The sequence below is a fragment of the Prunus persica genome, chromosome G6 (assembly GCF_000346465.2).
Source record: "Prunus persica cultivar Lovell chromosome G6, Prunus_persica_NCBIv2, whole genome shotgun sequence".
Classification (NCBI taxonomy): Eukaryota; Viridiplantae; Streptophyta; class Magnoliopsida; order Rosales; family Rosaceae; genus Prunus; species Prunus persica.
Window position 1 is genome coordinate 3951355 of NC_034014.1, and position 21999 is coordinate 3973353.

At 38.6% G+C, this 21999-nt stretch overlaps 3 protein-coding genes across 4 annotated transcripts; 1 reads left to right on the plus strand and 2 right to left on the minus strand.

Annotated features, from left to right (window-relative positions):
• LOC18772368 lies at positions 866-2614 on the plus strand. The gene is made up of 2 exons (XM_007207861.2): positions 866-2043; positions 2165-2614. The coding sequence occupies exons 1-2, from the start codon at positions 1116-1118 to the stop codon at positions 2491-2493; spliced, it is 1257 nt and encodes a 418-aa protein (XP_007207923.1). The 5' UTR covers positions 866-1115; the 3' UTR covers positions 2494-2614.
• On the minus strand, positions 4521-7802 carry LOC18774812 (zinc finger CCCH domain-containing protein 66). Of its 2 annotated transcripts, none has more exons than XM_007208270.2 (2): positions 7601-7802; positions 4521-6993 (listed from the first exon to the last, which is right to left on the minus strand). In XM_007208270.2, the coding sequence occupies exon 2, from the start codon at positions 6975-6977 to the stop codon at positions 4890-4892; it is 2088 nt and encodes a 695-aa protein (XP_007208332.1). In that variant the 5' UTR covers positions 6978-6993; positions 7601-7802; the 3' UTR covers positions 4521-4889. The 2 variants fall into 2 exon arrangements, with proteins under 2 accessions (XP_007208332.1, XP_020421186.1); XM_020565597.1 differs by lacking the exon at positions 7601-7802 and adding an exon at positions 7285-7575.
• LOC18775214 (protein SMAX1-LIKE 7) lies at positions 12438-17355 on the minus strand. The gene is made up of 3 exons (XM_020565943.1): positions 15457-17355; positions 14789-15035; positions 12438-14589 (listed from the first exon to the last, which is right to left on the minus strand). Exons 1-3 carry the CDS (start codon positions 16629-16631, stop codon positions 12697-12699), a joined length of 3315 nt encoding a protein of 1104 aa, XP_020421532.1. The 5' UTR covers positions 16632-17355; the 3' UTR covers positions 12438-12696.

The following is a 21999-nucleotide window of genomic DNA, read 5'->3' on the forward strand; positions in this document are numbered from 1 at the left end:
AAGGCTCGGTTGAATGAGTTTTCGCCATATATTTCTATAGAAGAAGAAATGAACAACACACAAGGAAAAGAATAATCTAAAATATCATTTGGCAAGCCTCCAAATTGTATGCAGAAAGTCATAGCCTTGCTTGCTTGTTCTGTAAGGTAGCTACAATGCAATGGGCCATGGCTTCTGATTGATTGTGATGGGAATGTGACCAAAGTTGAAGAGGAAACACAAGACAGAAGGGCCGGTCGGGGGAACACTGCATTAACCATGAGGCCCAAAACTGTAATGTTTTCTTTTCTTTTAGCCCCTAAAAGCTGACCCTGTTTGAACAAACCAGTGAAAGGTCGTCATCTTCTTGGGCTGCAGATCCCAAAAACTGTTTCTCAATTAAGCAACTGGCCACACAATTCTCCTCCTCTTGCCTCATGCCTAAATAGTAATTACAAAATAACTGCGGAGTCTAGACCACCCAATATTAACCCCTTCACACTGTCACACCACATACATACTACTAATGTATTGGTGACACCGTAACACCAACATATTGTGTAATTAATTTACATACGTTATAATATGTATATTTATATTAATATTTTATAGAGAAATTATCGGTGCCCTATTAATATAGTGGTAAGGAGTTTTGTCTTCATCCAGTTGATTATGAGTTCGCGCCTTGACTTTATAAAGCGTGTATATATATAAGATATGAACTTAACGTATACGTGAATTAGTAACATTTCACACTATACAATAATTTATCTAAGAATGTGACCAAATATCCATAAGGAGACAGCATATTGTACAAAATTGACTTTACAATCCGCGTGGTAACATGTTCCCAAACAATCCAATATTCAAATGCAGAGCCCGCCACTTCTCTCTCACTCACTTACTCTGTCATTACCACACTTTTGCAGTTTGCTACTACAAAACAAATTTAAATCTCTCCTTTTTTCAGCTTTTTTTTTCTTTCTCGACAACTATTCATTCTTTGTTTTTTCACTTTCTCTGTTCCAACTTGAAAGTTGAAACTCCACTAAACCCAACTCAACTCAAATCACTCACTTACTCACTGTGTTTGTTTCTTCTACTTCCCTTTGCTACTTATCAGCTCAATTTCAAACATGAAGTTGCCAAGCTCTTCCCCTTCTTTTTCTTCATGTTCCTCATTATCATCAACCTCCACTGCTTTTGATGCAGCTATGTGCAATTCAAAAGGCGCTGCTGCAGGATGCCTTGCTGGCATTTTCCGCAGAATTCTCTGCTATGGCAGCTTCCCCACATACCCTTCTGATCATATCACAGAAGAAGAAGAACAAGCAGCCAATTCTGCGGAGTCTTACAAGGATCAGGATTTCAAGTCCATGGAGAAAACAGGGGAGAAAACAGAGAGCGCTGCCACTCCAAGCCTAGTGGCAAGGCTGATGGGGTTGGAGTCAATTCCAGATGTCAACTTGGTCAATGGCCAGTCAACCCTTAACTCAATTTCACGTAGCAAATCCATGAATTCTGTGGACCGGTTTGCTGGAGGTGGTGATGATCCAATGCAGGCACAACATCGCAAGGTCAAGTCGACGCAGTCGTTTCGAGAGATGCCAACATTTCTTGAGCTTGAGAATGAGGAGTTCTTTATTCTCAGCTTTGAGAATGAGAGCAAAGTCAAGGAAATAAGATCAAAAGGGAGGAAAGGCGAAATGGGTTGTAGAGAAGGGAAGCAGAAAAGAGCAGGGAAGAGCAAAAACAATGAAAACATAACAGAAAGAGAGGCAGATAAGAAAAAGAAGCAAGTTCAAGAAGGAAAGAGCAGAAGGGTTTTGAAGGATTTGAATGGGAGGGAGATTCTCAGAAGTAGAAGTAGAAGTAGCTCTGATAATCCCAGTAACAAAGTTGGCAATATTAATGGTATAGTTAAAGATTCAAAAAGTGCTTCAATTCCTACAATCTGTGATGTTCTTAAGAATGTAGAATCTGAGTGCAGTTCAGAAGATTTAAGCCCAGTTTCGGTTCTTGATTGTGGTCAATTTCTCGTTGATCCAGAAGCTCCTACCTCAGGTTTGTCTCCTCAATTTTGTACACACCATCTTTCAAACTTAAGCTTGAAATAGTTGTTTCATACAGTCACCAATTATAGCATGGTTTTAAATTGTAAATTACTTTAAATGTTGCACACCAGATCAAGAAGATTCAGGCTTGCCTTGTCCATGTAAAGACAACGGTTTAATTGGTGATGCAAGAAGAACAAAGGCAAGAGAAGGCAAATGTCTCGGATCAAGGAAGAAAGAGTTTCACAGTGGAAAGCACATTGAGATGTGTGGGGAAATTTGTAGGCTGGTTGAAGATGAATTGGTTAGCTCAAATTGGATCATACACAACAAAGGCAGTTGGAACCAAGCGGGTTCTGCAGGCATTGGTGCAGATTTTGAGTCTCAAATTCTTGATCAATTATTAGACGAGCTGGTAGATCAATTTGCTGACTTACCCTTGAAAATTCAAAACCTGTAAGATTTACAAACCTTTGTAACTTTGGCATTACAATAAAATTAAACCAAACTAACAAAATTATTCTACCCCTTTTACTGTGCCAAGACAATCTACATTTTTTTCTTCTGTAAATTCAATATTATAATGTGATTCTTTTGCCAAAACAAGAATATTATAATGTGATTCAAAACTCCGCACAACAACTTAATTCTGACTTTGCCACTCAACTCTTTGTCATCAAAAGAGTTAGAGCTCAAACTTCAAACCAATGACTTTCTGAGATTATTTTAATCAAGTTATGGACACAACCATGATTGAAAGTCATGACATTATAAAAAAGCTAATGCTTCCTTCCTTATAAGGAGATACTCCTCTTTCCTACGAATCATAATTTCACACGTATGCAAAAATAATTCATAGGAAAAAATTTTGCACACATGTCACACTGTTATTGACTACATGATAAAGAGGGAAATATTTTCCTTATAAAAAAGCACTAGCTCCCACTCTTTCTGCTCAACTTTGCTTTGTGGTTAGTCTCCCTCCCCTTTGTAAACTGCATATTCAACATTCAAACTTGCCATTATAAAAAGGTGCTTAATTCTTATCCTCTCTACCAGCAGAGGAACATCTGCAATGCAATGGAGGCTGGTCCTAGTCAATCAATTCAGGCAACAATTTTTCATTTAAAATGCTTGGTCAAGTTTTTTAGGCAAACCCATGTGGATTTAGAATTGGTGCACTAGGGTAAAAGAACAATTTCAGGAGGGGCCTTTTTAGGGTAGGAAAAAAAATGCTTTCTTGTTTGAAAATTTGAACCTGTAGAAATCACATACATGTCACCACCACCAGCTCATGCAGTTTAAAAGTTGGTTGTACCTCTTCCTTTTATTAAAGGAGGTTCTTGACTAGTAACAAAGTAGGCAGTTCAACCTCAATTTTAGGTTACTTGTTTGTGATGGTTTAAAATAAAAGGGAATGCTGCCCATCTACACTCAACCATCTGTACAGTCCGGACTGGACTGGATGGGGCAGTCATGGGCATCGCCCGGGATAAAGTTCCAATGTGTTTTCAGTGGGTAGGACTGATGAATCTCAAATTGCTTTAGAGGTAGAGTAGAGACTCATGGGTGGCAATGGGTCGTGTTTGGTTTGATTCATTTATAGTAGTGTAGTGTTCGTGTGAACACACAGGTTAATGGGTGGCAATGGGTCGTATTTGGGTTGATTCATTTGTAGTCGTATAGTGTTCGTGTCAACATCCTGTTTGATCGATAAGCAGGATAAGCAACTTGATACAAAAATAATAATGTAATAATACAATAACTCATATTAATCATAAAAAGAATGAGAAAGATTAGCATTTTATTATCATAATATTAGTTTAGCAGTGTTTATTGTGCTAAACATGCATCCATGGGGTCCATATTTGTGTAGAGAGGCTAGAATGAGGGGTTGTAGTGAGGAGGTCCTTAAGAGCCATTCGATTCGTTTAGAGTTATTATTGGACTATTGAATTGAACCCTCTCATTATAGAAACTCCCTTACTTGTGTAGTGTTCAAATCGAATGTCATCTTATCGTATCATAAATCGCCACCTATACTTATGGGCCAAGGCATCTCTGGCTGTTGGGACTAAGCCACTACTATCCTTCCTTTTTCCAGTGCTCATACCACTAACAATTGCCCAACTACTAAAGTTAGATTCAAGGACCAAAAAAGTAGAGCAAGTAGGTTTGCCTTTCTCTGTTTGTGCTCAACAAATATCACCAATTGACAGAACCACTGAGATTCACCTTTGGAAAGCCGAAAGTAATATGCAGATTTCAGAAAAGACAAGAAACCCCATGGCAGCAACCACAGATGGAAAAAGTAGAGGAATTTGAAAGCAGAAAAGTTTCAAACTGGGCACCGTTGATTGCACAAGATTTTGGGAGGGGCTGGGGTAAGGAACTGTATTTTCAATTGGTTCCAAGACATGAAAAGAAAAATGACATATATTTCTCTTGACTAGTAAAAGGTACACAGCAGAATCAAACATGAGAACATAAAGTTGGCCAAATTGGTATGAACATTATCTATTTATGAATAAATTCATGAGTTTACGAGCATAAGGTATACAACCGACCAACAATATCTAAATTAACGATATCATAGGTGAAAGGCCATCTCAAGTCCAGCATCTTTCGGCTTGAGATTCACATGGATACTACAATGAAGACGAGATAAATTAAAAGGAAACAGTATGAGCAGAACTTGCATCCTGCATGGCTTATCTTTTTTCTCCGTCGGGTATTTCCCCTCTTATCCAGTTCCTTTAACCTACTTATGATGAATACAATAAAAATTTAAAAAATGGCAAAAATTAATATCGTTAAAAGGTTAACGAAGGAGCAATCCTGGGACTGAACTTAGAACTAAGCCACCATCTGCTCCTGCTCCAAGTAGAGCTGCTCCACCCAAGCAGGGAGCATCTCTGGACCTCCATTGTTAGGGTGGCACTGCGGCTGCTGCTGATCCTCAAAACCATATTGCCCGAGTTGCGAAGGTGGTGGTGCATCCTTGACAAGAGATTGAACCCAAGATACATCAGGCTCATCAGCAGTTCCTGGCATCCTGGTTGGAGCATTTGAGCTTCGGAATCCAAAAGAAGCAGATTTCCTCAGCTTGTTCAGCTCTTCCCCCTGCATACCCCAGTCTAATTTGCCACCAGGAGAGCCCCAATCTGAAATGTTTGAGGGCATTAAAGTTCCAGAATCGGCAGGTGAAGAAAACCCTGGATTACGGTTGCCAGCACTACGCTCAATGAAGCTCTGACTCCGCTTTGCAAATGCAGCTGACCTTGAACTAAAAACAGCAGCTGCACTAGATGCATCAGCTCCAAACAATGGAGAAGCCCTCACAGGAGAGGATGAGAGGCTGGCTGAGTAGCTGGGACGGGGCTGCAGGTTCATGTTTTGGCGCATCTGGATCCCAGTTGGAGAATGTAACTGGGATGCTGGCCCATTATATTGAGGCAAAATTGCAGGATCTAGAGATCCAAAAATATCATCAAGGTTAGTAGGGTTCACTCCTCCTATCCTATTCAACTCCCCTGTTCGATTCCCGGAGGCAGCAAAGGCTGAAGGAGAAGATAAGCCAGTGTTCCAGCTGGATGGGGAACCAGATATCTCATCTATCAAGCGCTGCTGCCTGCGGCGATGACTTTCCAGACTAAGTACTTCAATGTCTAAATCCATATCTCTAGCACTTAGGGTAGATTTCAACCTGCTACCGGGAAGCTGCAACGTGGGAGGTGCGATGTTTGGCTGGTTTTGCCACATGTTTCCACTCCTAGGAGAAGAGGCTCCCGACGGAGTCATCGGTGGAGTTGAAGCAGGAGGAATTAACATAGATGGAGAATTGAGGGAAAGTGGGCTAATTGAACCCATGTCCAGAGAAGAAGCATTGGCTGAGAATGATCTCGGAGACGGCACAGCAGAACCTGTCGAAGCATACAAGGGACGGAGTTCTTCTGGCTTGTGAGCAAAGAAACAGACCCTTCTAGTGCATCCAGTCTCATCCTTGCAAATACGGGTGCGGTACTGGGCAGGGTGAAGCCAACATTCAAAAATACCATGTGCATACTCACAAGCATCTCCCTGCCTGCAGGCCCCTTTTCTGAACTCCGGGCAAGGAACACAGCTATAATGATATTTCCTTGGATCACGCCGCCTTGCGTTTTCCCCTGGGTGGACAAACGGGCACTCTGTCCAGTCATGTGAATAAGCCCTTGAGCAAGGCTTGACCTTGAAAGTATACATTCTAAACTCATCTGTGCTATAAATTCCGTTCTTGATGTCTGGAAGTGAAAGATCAATCGGATACTCTTTCTTCTCTGTTCCATCCTTTGAAGCACAAGGAGTTGTAATCTCTTGCTGTTCTTGCCCTTCTGTTTCATAAACCATTTGCTCAGAAAAGTCAAAAGGTTCATCTATACTGGGAACACCCTTGAGCATGACCTCCAAAGCTTTCTTCCTTGAATTGAAGGTCGAACTATAAGCAGGTGCAATCAAGTCACCTGCTTGGTTTCCATTAGCATCAAGAGAACTTGCATCAGCAGAAGTAGCAAGCAAGAGCTTGACAACCTCAGCTGAAGCAGATGAGCCACCAGCAGCAGCACAGTGAAGAGCCGTGGCTCTATCTGAACCACAGGCTCTATTAACATCAACAAGACATGTTTGGAGAATATAATTCAGCACGTTCTTGCTACCAAACATAGCGGCAATCATGAGCGGTGTCCTCTCTTCAAACCCCATCTTCTTTGAGCCAATTAGCCTTCCATACCAATAACTTGCCTCATCAACATCATGACCCTCTTCTTCTACAGCCCTTTTGAACCCATCTAGATCATCGGAGGCCGATAATTCAAGCAAAATTGAAAAACTATACCGCATCCCTTCTTGTTTCTCACGCTCCATGATCAAGTCAGTGGAAGAAGGTTTCCTCTTGGAACCACTGCACATGGAAATCTCTCCCTTCCTATACAAAAAAAGAGGGCATAACATCAATTCAAAGACCCTCTGACAAAGATCGCAAGCATGGGCACTTTATGAAGGAAAAGAAACTTGAAGAAAGAGTAAAAATTCAAATTATGTAAAGGCATAAAACAAATTTCATAAAGAGGGACTCAAAAAGGTGTACTAGGCATAAGATTAAAACACAAATATCCAAACTTTGGTTTCATTCTTAACCTTATGTCAACACATATGTTACCCAATTTCAAGCAAAACTGAAACAGAAATCTGTTACAAACCCAACAAACACACCCACTTGTTTGGTTGCCAGGAAACTGGGACAAGAACACCATATACAGCTACCCTTCTGGCTTACCATCCAAATTCAACTCTACACAATTCTTCTCCTTCTTCCAACTTTTAAGTCCCAACAAATAACAAACCCATTAAAACACCAATCTTTGAAAAACTCCCATTCTCTTTCTCAATATCCAAACAGAAAATTCAACAAACTTCCGGAAGACAGAAAACCCAAGTGGAATTCAAACTCAAACATTCAATAAAACACAAAGAACACACAAAAATTAAAATTGACAAAAGGAAAAAAGGAAAATAAAAGCAGGGGCACATACCTCACGAGTCACAACAGAGAAATGATAGAAGGAGCAGAACACAAAGTGGCTCAGAAAACCCAACTCCTCCTCTTTAAACCACACGACCAAGCTCTAGCACAGAGAGAGAGAGAGAGAGAGAGAGAGAGAGAGAGAGAGAGAGAGACTTTTCGTTTCTTCCTTTTTAAGTGTTAATGGGTTTCGAGTCAAAAAGAAGAGCCTATGAAAGCTACCTCCTCTGCCTCCTTCGTCTTGGTTCCTTATCTTTCTTCCGAAAAACCCAAAACACAAAAATCTTTTTTTCTAAATTTTAAATTCTCCGTGGGTCCCGATGTTTTTTAATATCTAACAGCCTTCGAGTAACGGATGGCCGCGTGTCCTTGATCCGGTGAAACCGACCTCACCACAGTGATGTATTCAGATTCCGGATTTTCACCGCCTTACGCGTCTTTGTCTTGGGTGGCTGACGTGGACGCACCACCACCGTCCGTTCGTTGTGGGGAAAATGAACTAATTCGCTAATGGATTACGCTATTTTGACTGGCCGTCACTAATTCATGCATAAATGACGAAGATGAGTGGACATGGAGATTAGTCAATCTTGTGGAGTTTGATTTTTCAACGGTCTTATCCCCGTAAGATTGTCTGTCGTGGTTGTATTTGGAGGCGCGGTATGAGATTATCGGTTCTGAGTTTGATGTTGTTGCCCATTCCTCACTTTAGAATTCTTGAAGGCATCGACGAATGAGAGCGGTTCGATGCTTTCTAGAACCCTCGCTTTCGTCTCGCCTGCAAAAAAATTTGAATTCCCAGTCGGATTAATGACGTCATAAAACGGGCCAAAAGTCTACCACCGTGGGGCGGTCTCATTTATTGTCACCGGTTTTCCAGAATTATCTTTGCCACAATTTAACTATTTATGTTTACTTTATTTTTCAGAATTTTCTTTTATGAGATTCCTTTTTATAAATTAAATTAAATTATTATTTACGCATTTTTTAAGGAAAAATTTGTAATTAAAAAGTAGAGTATACTGGTGATTTATCATCTGAACTTGTAACTAATTTTTTATTTGACCCTTATCTTTTTTTTTAAAAAAAGAAAATTAAGGATATGAACTCTTTTTTTTTTGCCAATTTGCCCCTTACCGTTTAAATTCTCAATATTTCATCCAATTTTCTGTTAAATTATTTTATTGAAAAAAATTAAAGAAAAAGAGTAAACCTACAGCCAAACCCCCTTCCCCAACTTGAAGAACCCAGTCATCTTTTCCCTTCCTCATCTTCAATTTCTCCTCCTTCCCCTTCCATCTCCCCCACCCTCCCCCTATTATCTATCTCCTCCTCCCCCTTCCGTTTCCTTCCTCCCCCTCGTTTATTGTTACCGGTTTTTCAGGGGGGAAATCACTAGTATTATAGTAGATACTTTCACCTATTATACTAATATTGAGAAGAAAACTGATATGATTTTGCTGTGGTGTGGATAAATTTAAAAAAAAACAAATGAACTACTGCCACAATAGATGATGTCAAACAACCAAAAAAAAAATTTGGTATCTCTAGTATTACATTTTAAAATATTTTAAAATAATGGTTACTGTCAACGGAATCTAGCCCAAAGAAAAAGGGTCTTGATTTGCAGACAAGAAGTCTCAAATTCGAATTCCTATGACATTTTAGTCTTGTGTATGAGAAATCCTCGTACTCTACTTCGTTTGGTTTGTGTATGAGAAATCCTCGTACTCTACTTCGTTTGGTCCATAGAAAAGGAGGCTTGGGGATGGGAAATCAATTGATTTCCTATGTTTGGTTTGTGTAGGAATGTAAAATAAAGTTTGTTTAATTTTTCAATTATACCCGTATGAAATCAAATAAAAAAAGAATGCATTTAATAATATATTGTAATTCTAAATTATTAATGGAGACAATATGGTCATGAAAAATATGTATTTAATGTTGGCTCATTTTTTCAAACTTTTCTATGAGAAGAAAAACAAAACCTAAGGGGGGATGATGGCTTCACTTTCCCCCTACTTTCCTATGTGCAAGGCAACGATTTCCCATGCCTGATTACTTTCCCAGGATTACCAATAAAGTGGTATTTCTTGATTACTTTCCCAGGATTACCAAATATGGGAAAAAAATCTCCATTTCCCATCCCTTGAGAAATGACATGGGAATTGATTTCCCCTCAAATCCGTTTCGTGAACCAAACAGTGCCTTAGTGTAGACTATTGCTTATACTAAAATATATATATATATAATAGTTGCTAATTGCCTCCATTAAGTTTTGATTACCTTCACCAGCTCCATCAGATCTTCATCATACCTTGATATTGCCCATTAAACTTGATCATCTCCATCATTTTTGCAACATATTTTCATTTTCTCCGTCTTTCCTTTCTTTAGTGAAATTCTCTTTTATAAATAGAAGGCTTTATCCCCCTATCAAATTAGTAGAATAATATTTCAATATTCATGTATTAACAATGATCACATTGAATGGTGATCTTCATTGCACAACTATAAGTCTATAATCCAATCATGATGACCAAACTCACAACAATCATGATCATGGGAGCATAATGCGGTTATGATCAAATTTTTATTAACACGGCCGAATCATCTATTTGCTTTTTAACACATAAACAAATTTTAAAAATAAAAAACAATGGGTAAGTCGAAAGGCATGGTAAGATAGAAAAATATGGGTAAGTTGTATTTGTCATGATGAAGCAAACAAGTGCTCCATTAGAAAAGTATGTTTGATCAAAGAGCAATGGTCTCAAGTTCAAAATTCTTAAGTACTAGTGCGTGTAACTAAATTCCTCTTCCTCTTCCTATTTTTAACCCAAAAAATAAAAAAGCAAGCAAGTGCTCCAATCAAAGTTCGTTAGATTCAATCCAAAATTATGTTATCTTATTATGTGTAGTCTAATGGAGTTTTCGGTTGCTAAAATAATGGATTTAGAACGGATCTAAGGACTATCATAATTAAGTGCTTACGTTTAGTGGTTCACTAGAGAGAAAAATCCAATCATTCTAATTTTCAATTACTAAGAAGTTTTGTTACGGATACTCACAAAATGAGTATTGGTCCTACAATCAAGTGCACGTCCATAAAAAATTATCAACAATTAATAGATGTACATTTCATAATTATGAATGTATATTTCATAATCGTACATGCGCACATGATTAACTTTCTTCGTTAAAGAGTCATAGGTTATTATAGTGACTTTCTTTGTTGAAGAGTCATAGGTTATTAAAGTTAGGGAGACTTTGGAAAAGCCCAAAGGAGAGAGAAAAATTTTAAAAGAAGCCAAAATGGACAAAATTGCCCTTATTTATTTTTTGATTTCCTAAAGAATCTTTTACATTTGCATGTCTTTGGTTTGAAAGTTGAGAGGTTTTTCTGTCTTTTTTGAAAAAGCTTTGGCTTTTTCCAAAAGTAAAAGTTTTTTTATGGGTAAAACCTAAATTTACTTTAAAGTTATGGGTAGTAAATATTGAATTTTGTATTGAAGAAAGTAGGAATATGAAGTTTGAGCTCTAGGACAAGAGCAAAAAGACAATTCATGACCAAGTGGATAAGCTAAAAGTCCATCTTCTGGGGCACTACATTTCAATAGAATAAAAAACAAAGAAAATTTTCCAACTTCAACACTACGACAATCGGACGGCCTTCCTCATCCACAGTTCACAATCAACGGCTCCCAGTGTGCCCCAAAGGCAAAGCCAAACTTGACTATGGGAGCTCAAAGAAAAGCCCTCGCCATCCAGATTGGAAAGTCAATGAGGTGTGATAAAAAAAACGACCCCACCAAGGTGTAAACGACATCAAAGATTGCATGTAAGACAAGAGGAAGTGGGGCTAGACCTAGAGATGTGTAATAAGCAAAAGCAGGTCAGACTCACTTGGTATCATTTTCTTTGGTGGAAAATAGACATTTTTATTGTGTGTGATCACACCTATCAGTATCAAATGTTGTAGATTCTCATTATATGATGAGACACAGGACGGTGCATGTTTTTGGTTTTCTCCTATATTTCTTTTTTTTTTTTAATTATAAAACGTTGTGATATTATTTGCGTTCCCATACGGTGTCGAAAAGTATACTGATACCCTCATAATTTTAAAGCTTAATTAGTTGCATAAAAAGATCAAATACAAAAAAAAAACAATCAAGATTACTTATTTTTAGATGATAAAGAAAAATAAAAAAATGTTGACAAGATCAAATTGGCTTCATAAGAGATTTTTTCTGATTTTTATGAAGAAAATCAGCTATACAAAAAAGGTAAGCTAAATTGTTCTGCTTTTTCAGAAAGTGGAAATACAATCACTTTGTTCCAAAATTTCGATTGTTGGTTTATCTTTTTCATAAAGTAAGGAATATAATTTTGAAAGGGAAAGTTGGATGACAAACAATGCACAATTGTCATGATGCTAGTGGGATGTGTCACAGCAATATGTGAACTTTTTTATTTTATTTATTGGTTTGCCTTTTTCTGTTTTTAAGTCATGAACCAGCAAAAGAAGGCCCATTGACACAAATTATGGGCTGCAAGCCTCCAATCCAATCCAACCCTCTTCAAAAATTTCAAATCTAGAAAGAAAAAACACATTTGTTTCTATCGACCCAATCAATATGGTTTGAATGATTCAATGAAGCCCAACAGAACAAACCTGTTCCAGTGGTAGCAATGCAGTTCTAGTTTTGCCAATTGTGGGATCTGTGAGCAGGAATTTGCCTTGTGGTCTCTTAAAAGTTACTGCAAGGCATATGGCCCATACTGAAGCTCATTTGGGGCGTGTTCGGTGCTTAAGATTGAATTAGATTAGATAACTCACTACATTTTACATTTGCATATAAATAAACAACTTTGATGCTGATACATTAGATCAAGAAACAGACAATACAACAGTACAAGCTGTACAACTAACTGCTTGCAGATCAAGAGGGAACATGTACATTCTTACAAAATAAGTCAATACAACACAAAATGATTTACCCAAAAAAAATATATAGGATTGATTAAAAAAGCAGCCAAATGCTATATGCTAAAACGCTACGGTATACATGTACTTACAAAAAGCACAGTGAGCAAAAAAAATTAGTTGAGACTAATTCTAGCAGGAAGGCAAACACTGGGAGTTTGCTCTTCGACAGACAGGGCCTCGCCAGCAACCAATTTCATTACAGAATGACCGGTGAGGCGGTACTTCTGACGTGCTTCATCAAAGCTTCTACAGAGAACCTGTTCGACCCACTCCTTTAGTGCTTTCTTCCTTTCTGATAACCACCCAGCTGCAAGTATTTGCACCATGACACCAAAATCAATCTCCAGCTGCACCTCGGATCCAAAGATTTTCTTGGATTCTTGATTGATTTCCTTTACTATTTTCTCAGCAAGTGCATCAAAATCAAATGGCTTCAAGACCACTTTTACATCCACGTGATCAAGGAAATCTTCCAACCAAGCTTCTGAGTTTTCAGAGGTGGAATCACTGTCAAAACCTTCAGAATCTATGCATTCGTCTGTCTCCTCCACTGGCAGATTCAAATCCAGAAAGGACCTTAACGCCTTGTTGGACCGTTTATGTAATTCTAAGGATTGCTCAATGGAGACATTTGTGTCAATCAGCTTTCTTTTATTTACGCAGCATGGGCTTGAGGTTCCTTCTCTTGGTGCAATCCTCACATTCACACCCTTACTTTGGTTGACATCCCCAAGATTTCGTATCTGCATTTGACATCTCTTGGCGGCAAGTATAATCTCCTCAGAAAACTTACGGGGCTCATTCTCTATATAGTGACTTTTGCTTCTCTTTTTGATAGCTGAGGTTGTCACAAAAATTATGTTGTTAATGCTGATTTCTCTCCCATGAGAGTCTCGAAACTTGCCAGTCCTAATGGCCACTAACAAGCTACTCTGGGCCAGAAAGTCGGCCTTATCTACATTTTCCAGGAAGAACACCGAATGGGGTCTCCTGCTTAACTCCCCTGCAACATAATCAACAACCGTCTTACCCCTAAACTTCACATCGTAATCATCGGAGCCTTCGCATTGGAAAATCGAATTTGACTGGTAACCCCTATCTTGGGATCCCAGATCAACAGAGATTAGGCTTTCCCTGGTTCCAAACAATATCTCAGCAAGTGCTAAAGCAATTTTTTTCTTTCCGACTCTATCAGGCCCAATCAAAGTCAGCCATATATCACCTCTGAGTTTTGAACCCCGATTCCTTCCACCACCAGATCTCCAATGTGACACAGCTTGACTAATAGTGCATATGGCTTCATCTTGCCAGCCAACCTTTTCTGTCAGAACTCTCCTAAGTGATTTGAAATCTCTTGGATCACACTGCCCTCCAACATCAGATCCAGAGCAAGAAGAGGACTGGGCTATTTGCCGTGAAGTATTCTCACTTAATGCATCAAATTCAGCAGAAATGGAACCAGAGAGGCGTCCTAGACTCTCTTTATGATCTTGTAGTCTAGGACTACTTGGTCCCAGACTAGTTGATGCATATAATGTCCCCAATCCCAAATCCGTAGTCACAGAAGTGACAGACGAAGAAGATGTGCGGTCAGTCGGAAGATTCACACTGTGGATAGGGTAAGGAGAACAGCAGGGGCTCCCCAATTCAAGTCGCTGACCCTTTGAATCTTTTACCAATAGTTCAGACTGGGGACTAGCATTCTCGGCATTAGAAACTACTTGCATCGGTAAGTTCTGTTTTAATAGAAAACCCGTTTGCATGTTCATCGGCCTACAGCCATGTTGAATAGCAGAATGGCTTTCATTTAGACATGAATCTTCACCACTATTTGCTTTCCCATCCACAACGGCTCGAGAGCCCCCAGCAGATGCAACTTGACACCCTGTTTGATAACAATCCACTTTAGGGAATGGTTGAGTGTGATGATTTTGTCGGCATATATCATTCCATTTTTTCTGCAGTGCTGATACTTTAGCATTCAATGTTGTTTGATCATCTTTGGTCTGCACTGAATAATGAAGCACACTTACACATATGTTGTCACAATTTATTTGAGGAAATACAGCTAGCAGATTAAAATCCAAACCAGTTACAAGAAACGTGCATGTTAAACTGCATGTGTATGTGCGTGAAGGCATGCTTGTGTACACAAAAGCTATGCCAACTTGAGCCATAGAATTAAATTTCGAAGGGATTACACACCTTTTCTAGATCCACTCCCTTGCCAATAACAAGTTCTGGAATTTGCAACCAAGAAGGCAAGCTATCTGAGCACTGATCAGCTGCTGAAATAGTTGATCCTAATTTCCGAATAGCAGCAACTTCTTGCTCATACTTCTCTGTGCACTGATGACAACGTCTAAAAGATTGATATGTGCTGCTCAATGGATTTTTAAAGTCAGACGGTCCAGGAAAGAATCCTCCAAATGGAACGAAGGACCCCATCAAGCTGTAAGTATATCATGAGCATGGAACTGTGAGATCCAACGGGCACAAAACAGTCAGACACTACAGTGCATAACTTGAAAGATACATTCTTTCCATACATACATACACCAGTAATGATAACACTATCGACTTAAACATTATAACACGTACTTCATAACATACATATATGGATTAAAAAACATATATTCAAAAGTAAATTTCAGAACCTAAAACCAGAGTGATGAAATAAACAATACTTGTCTTTCCCCCACAAACATCCAACTAATTTGCATATTAAACTCAAAACCATAATCCATGCATAACTCCAAGCAATTTCAGACACAAATGAAGCTTCAACCCACATATATATATATATATATATAGCATTTGCACAGACAAGTGGAAAAGGAGCACAGAAACAAAAACTAGAGTTGGATAACCACCTGGATTTAGAGTAAATTCCTTCCATTGAAGCTTTAGAAGAAGTAATGGGAAGAAGATGGAGATCCCAATCCTTCGCAATAGTTGAAAACAGAGCCAAAAGCTTCGTGTACACTTCATCACTCGCAGCAGCACCAATCAACCATAACTTCCCACTGTAAATCTCCAATAAGCTCTTCAACTGCATCACCACAAAGCTCACAGATTCACCCACCACACCCTCACCCACCAAAGCCTTCAATTCACCATAGTTTACTATTATACCTGTTCCAGCTCCGGAGCAACGCTCAGCCATTTGACCCACCTCCTTGAACTTCAAACCCATCTTCTCCTCACTCCCGCCATCGACAACAAACTCGGAAATCTCCTTCTCAATGCAAACCACACTGAAACTAGTGATTTCAGCCGGCAAAAGCCCTGTTTTACCTTTCTGTACGGCCTCCGTGAAGCTCTTGAGAGCTTCGCTGGCACAAACACCAATTAGCAACGGATTTTTCCCGCTCTTTCTAACTAACACGTCGCCGATTCTTCTATTGTTCTCATCTCTGTCTTCGGGCCCGGAAAACGGGAAGCTGAAGCCAGGTCGGGCCGGGTCCGCATCCGTTAAGTTACACAAGAAAATGGGCGGGCACCGAGTCCGAGGAAACCGGGTCGATTGAGTCACCGGCGGGTGAAGAATCGCGAGCTTTATATCACAGCTCCGAAACCCGGCTTCACCGAACACCCGACTCACAATCGGGTCGTCTAAGATTGATAAAATGAAGTGCTTGAGCTCGACCTTCAAAAGCGACGCCGTCTGCTGCTGGTTGTGAATCTGGTGCAGGTGGAAGCTCTCTGGATGCCGCCTCTGGTTCGCCTGAGACCGCTTGATCGCCGCCATGAGCGAGTTCGCGACCGGAGGCTCATCCTGAGCTTTCGACGACGGCAATCGATCCAAGGAGACACCGACGGAAAGCTCAAGAGCTCGGAACTGGAGTCGTGGAGAGTACGCGCTGCTCCGTGCGCGTGCGCAGGCGTCACGGAGAGTCGAGGACGGCAACGCCAGCAGGGCCGAGACGGTGTGCAGTGACGTCGTCTGAGCGTGACTCCTCCGTCTCGCAACCGCCACCGCGTCGTCCAAAGCACGTGCCGCATCCTCCGTCAAGCATTGCCTTGCTGCGCTGACCGGCGTCGGCATCGCCGGCTAGCTTATATGTATTATATAAATTATGTATACACACTCACACACAAAACCACTCTGTCTATATTTATACGTGTCTTCGTCTGGCGATTTTGAGGGCTGAGAGAGAAGAAATAAAATATAGATAAAAAATTATTCAGAAAAGGTTGTGAATAAATTATGCAATCAGAGGGAGGGAGGAGTATAAAAGAGAAAGAAAGAGAGAGATAGATTTTGGTGTCGTTGGCATGTTTGTATGGTTGGCTGAATGCTGCGGTTGTAGCAAACAGTAAGGGGAGTTGTTTGTTTCAGAGTGTTTGAAGGAGGTGGGGCCTTGTCTGGAGCATTAATACAAACACATGGTGAGGAGGAGCATAGCATAGATTCGCCTTCTTTTCTCTCTTCACTTTTCGTTTGGGTTGTTTTAAAATTTTCGATCAGGCCAGTTGGCATGGCTTTGTGTCCGTCCTTCCTTACTTTTTTTTTTTTTTTCTTTTTTTCAGAGATAGGGAGGAGAGAGGAGAGAGGAGAGTAAGTCACGCATACATACGAGTAACATGAGGTTTAAACTAAAGATCATTTGGAAGCACAGTAAAGATATGTTCGTCTCTTACATTTGAGTTCAATTCTTCTTGGTGAGGCTAGCCGAGCATAAATTTGCTTTCTTTTCTTTGATTTTGTTTTTCGTTAAACTTTGGATTAGATCAATTCATCATAACAGTATGTTCTATCATTTACACCAAATTTCAATACCATCTTCGCATAGTTAGAATATCGATTTGTTTTTATTTATTTATTTTAAAAAAACTTGGAATATTATTTGTAAATGCTACTTTTTGGGTGTTTTGGTGGGGGATTTCTGATAATTTGACATACAGATGCCGTGTCCACTGACCAACAATACAAATGGGCCAACAGCATGATATTAGCCGTCAATGTCAAGTTTTTCAGCCCTTTCAAAATTAACTTTTTATCTTTTTCTTTTTAATAAAAATTTATATTAAATTTCTAAAATTGTTATGTGTTTTCTTTTACCCAGTCAATGTTTTTCTTACCGTAAATAGCATTACCATTGGCTCCTAGATATGTTTACTTCACGACTATGAGTCTTGACTAGGCGAGAGACCTCAAACTTGGATACTTCATGGTTGTTGTTTTTCTACAGCTGTCATTTTTGGGATGCTATTTTTTCTTTTTTCGGAAAACAACCGCCTTATAATGATATTTTCAAAGTAAAGAGAAGTCCGATTTCTCTATCTAATAAACCCAAATTTATCCATTCTTTCTTGGTGACTAGTTGAATCGTGATTATCTTGTTGATGTGTCATCAATAAGAAAGATGTAGATAATTAGGCGGATGACTAAATATCCGTTATGTGTAGAGATACTCACCTAATTCTTCAACTATTCCTCAATAAAATGCTATCGTTTTTGTTCAGAAAAACAAAAATAATAATATAAGTAATTAGATAAACATTAACAACCTGCATCAACAAAAGTATCTGAGGGGGGAACCAACAACACCAAATAGCAGAGTCATTCTGAAAGCTGCCCCCCCAACTTGACACTTGATAAGAAGACTTTAGATTGGACCAATTTTAGGGGGCCTTGTGTGGGAATTGGACCATATATGCTCTCACGAGCGAGGCAGGCCTTTGTTCTCTTTTTCTGAATTTTTCAGTTTTGTACTCTAAAGTCTTCAAACCATTTTCAGAAACTACACGTTGCTCAAGCGTATGGTGGAGTACATCTTCTAGCCTCAGTTCTAAAGGCAGCCAAACCAAAACTAAATGTTACTGGTGAGGAGAGGAATTTATTTTTCGGGATGTCATTATGACGATAAATTAAATCAATTATGCATAATCAGACATTTTAGTCTTTTATTATGATAATATGCGTGATTGGTTTAAAATACTGTCGCAGTGATTCTTGTCGATGGCGAGGGTCAAAAGTAAAGCTACATCTATAGCTATAGCTTATCACAGTGCCATCTGTCTCTTCTCTCCTGGTCTCAAGAGAGAGAGAGAGAGAGAGAGAGAGAGATGGGCACAAAAGGTGCTTGATTTGATGTGTTCTTTTGGTTATTTGTAAGTTGTCCTTTCGTTCTTTCGTTCTTTCAACCTTTCATTTTCCTTTCCCATGTACTTTGCTTTTTGCTTGTGCTGCCTGTATACACTTTCCCATTCAAAATCTCTTTTGAAGATGTGCAACTCTACTTTCAGATTCCCAAGCACACATGCGTACGCATACTTGCAAACTACCTTTAGGAATTTATTAGGTGAATTCCATTTTGTATGTATGTATGTATGGCTTGATTGTTAATTATTTTGATAAATACATATTGAATAAGTTTTATATAATTAGGCAATAAAACTTTTTAGAACCACAATTAAGATATGCTAGACTCACATGTACAAGTAGTTATCACTTCTACTAGTGATGTGATTTATCATATAGCGTATAAAAAACTTCGATGAAACAACTTCATACACTTATTTCATGTCTCCCTCATAATGTATAGGTAGATATCACTTTTGTTAGTGATGTGATTTACCATAATGCGATATTGGAATATATAAAAATAAAAATAAAAATAAAAATTGAATGAAACGGATTCATACACACCAAGTCTAAGATAAGTGCAAGTCAAATTCAAACAAATATTGTTGGCCCACTTCAAATTGAGTACAAGCCATTACATGTTAATTTTCAAGGTTTGTGGATCATCATAATAATTGACAAACGAGTGGTTCGATAATGATGCTAATGAATTTGACTTGCACTAAACTCAGATTTCACTAATTTCATATCGGGTTCGAATTATATCAGAAGTTAATAACCTTACATAGACAAGGGTTGGAAGTTTCTGTTAAACTAAATAACAGTTTTACAGTCCAAGAACAACATATGGTCCTACAACCTGTTTCCATCTTAAAATTTCAAGGTCATTTTTGCAGGGACATAAAGCCTACCCTAGAAGCAAACATTTCTTTTGCTGTTGGATAGTTGGACTGACCCAACCCTAGAAGCAAACTTCATCGCAACCGTTCGTGTGAACATAATCTCTCTATCAATCTCTTTATTCGTATCGTAATCGATGCCTCATTCTCTCTCTCTCTCTCTCTCTCTCTCTCTCTCTCCCCTATAATGTTGGAGTTGATGTTTATGGATCGTAGTGCTATTCTTACACACACATCACTTTCCTTTACTATATTACCCTTTCAATACCAAAAGAGTCGCGCAACCCAAAACCCAAAGCCCACCCCCACAAAAAGCTCTTTGCTCGTGACAGCTTCTTTGGACTTGTATGAACCAACTTGCAAGCCAAAAGCACTTCTATTTCCAAGAGTGCTTCTTAGGGGTCGTGCAGCTCACTCTCCAATCACATGGCCATGGGGAGGGAGGGATGTGAAGCTCAAGCATGTTTTTAGATATTTGTTTGCGCAAGTGGGCATTTGCATGCATTTAGTGGTTTTTTTTTTTTTTTTTTTTTGGTGTTGTTATAATAATGGAGGAGGCGTGGCTCTCTGAGACAGAGGGAGCTTTCAATTTGATGAGCACATAGATGGTCATGAATCTCACTTTCTGCATAAAGTGGCTTTGCCGGATTTGGAAACACCTGCATCTTTCAGTTCCACCTCATTCAATGGTTTCTCTTCCTCTTTTAAGCCCAGACCAGAAGAAAAAAAAAACAACTATTTAGTTTTTATTTTTTCCTTTTTGCCAATTTCTCAAATGTAAATTGCTACTTTCTTCAAAGCCTACTCCAAGAAGTCTAAGTTGTTTCACATCTAAGGAGATACTCCTCATTCTTGTCAATCATAATTTGACACATATGCAAAAATAATTCATCAAAAACACAAAAAAAAAAAAAAAAACGGATGCACTTATATCATGCTGCTATTGTCAGGAATATAAAAATTCCTACTTACCTGATAAGGATGGACGTATTTTTCCAAAAGAATTATGCGTGATTGGCCATTAAAAATTGAAGCAAAATTTGGACTCTATGGAGGAGGGGTTGGTAGTTTAGGATTGCAATTAAAGAAGTGATTAATATTAATTAAATGGGTAAGTTGCAAAGTGAGAATGTTGACTTCGTTGCTTCATGCAAAAGTCAGAGCTTTGCACTCACATTATTATTATTATTAACAAGAAGGATCATTGGCATCATCAATAGTACTAGGTGGGTGTTGATATTTTGTTAAACAATAGAGACAAGAAGGCTGCAGTGCAGGGCACCAGAATCCTGCCAGGTGGGTTTTATTAATATAACTTTAATCCTGCCAGGTGTTTTTTTAAATGACAAAATACAGCCACGTCCCCAAAGCTTTATGCTTATCCAATAACAAAATCCACATGATTTTTTTAAAGCAATTGTCTCAAACTTTAATCTTGCAAGTGATTTCATGAGAAAAACAATAATTATTCATTAAAAAAAATCCCCAATCTGGATTGAGCTCATTAATTAAGCTTATTTAATTATTTGTCTCTTCATCATTTGGAATAATTTTTCAATCACTTATCACACTTAGGTGCACCCAATAATAAAAAGTTTATTTGATTACCGATTTATATTCTCTTATGAAAGGGGGTGTAAAAAGTAAGAACATAAGTGGGCGATAAGCTTTAATCTATCATTTTCTCAAGAAAAGAAAAATTCTTTAACCTTATCATATATATAAAGTGAAAAAAAGTTAATGTTAAAAAGATGATAAAGTATCACAACAATTAACATATAATTGATTAATGAAGCACGAAAGATTCGAACTTGACATCTTTTTCTAATATTTGAAAGAAAAGTGATACCAAATTATGAACTAGTCAGTACCGTATTATAATAGTATAAACCCCCTGCATATTGTAAGAAAGATGATACAAAATTGCACTTAGTAAAATAATAATGCAAGCTTACATGGGCTATAGATTTGGGCGAAGTGTGATTTTGGTGTTCTAATTATCCATATTATGTCATTGTTCGGGTTGTCTTCATGCAATGCGAGGGAAATTATGATGAGCCAAACAAGATGATAATTCCTTGACCATTAAAAAAGCAAGCAGAGGTTTTGCATTTTATGCCATTAAAAGATCCCAAAATTGAACGATAAGATTAGGGTTTGATCATGATGTGACACCATTGTGAAATTGTCCATGTAACAAGGACATCAACGGTAATCAAAAGCGGGGAAGAAAATATTGGAAGATCTAACTGGGGCAGTGTGTGGGGGACCAATCCCTATTTTAGACTTGAGAGGGAGGGAAAGATGGTCCCCTAAATAAATGATGGATTTCCAAATTATGTAAAGATTCTTGATGAACATATTCAACCTCCCACTCACTGTGTGGTTGAAAACTACTTAGCACTATTGCCTTTTAACCTTTGCCT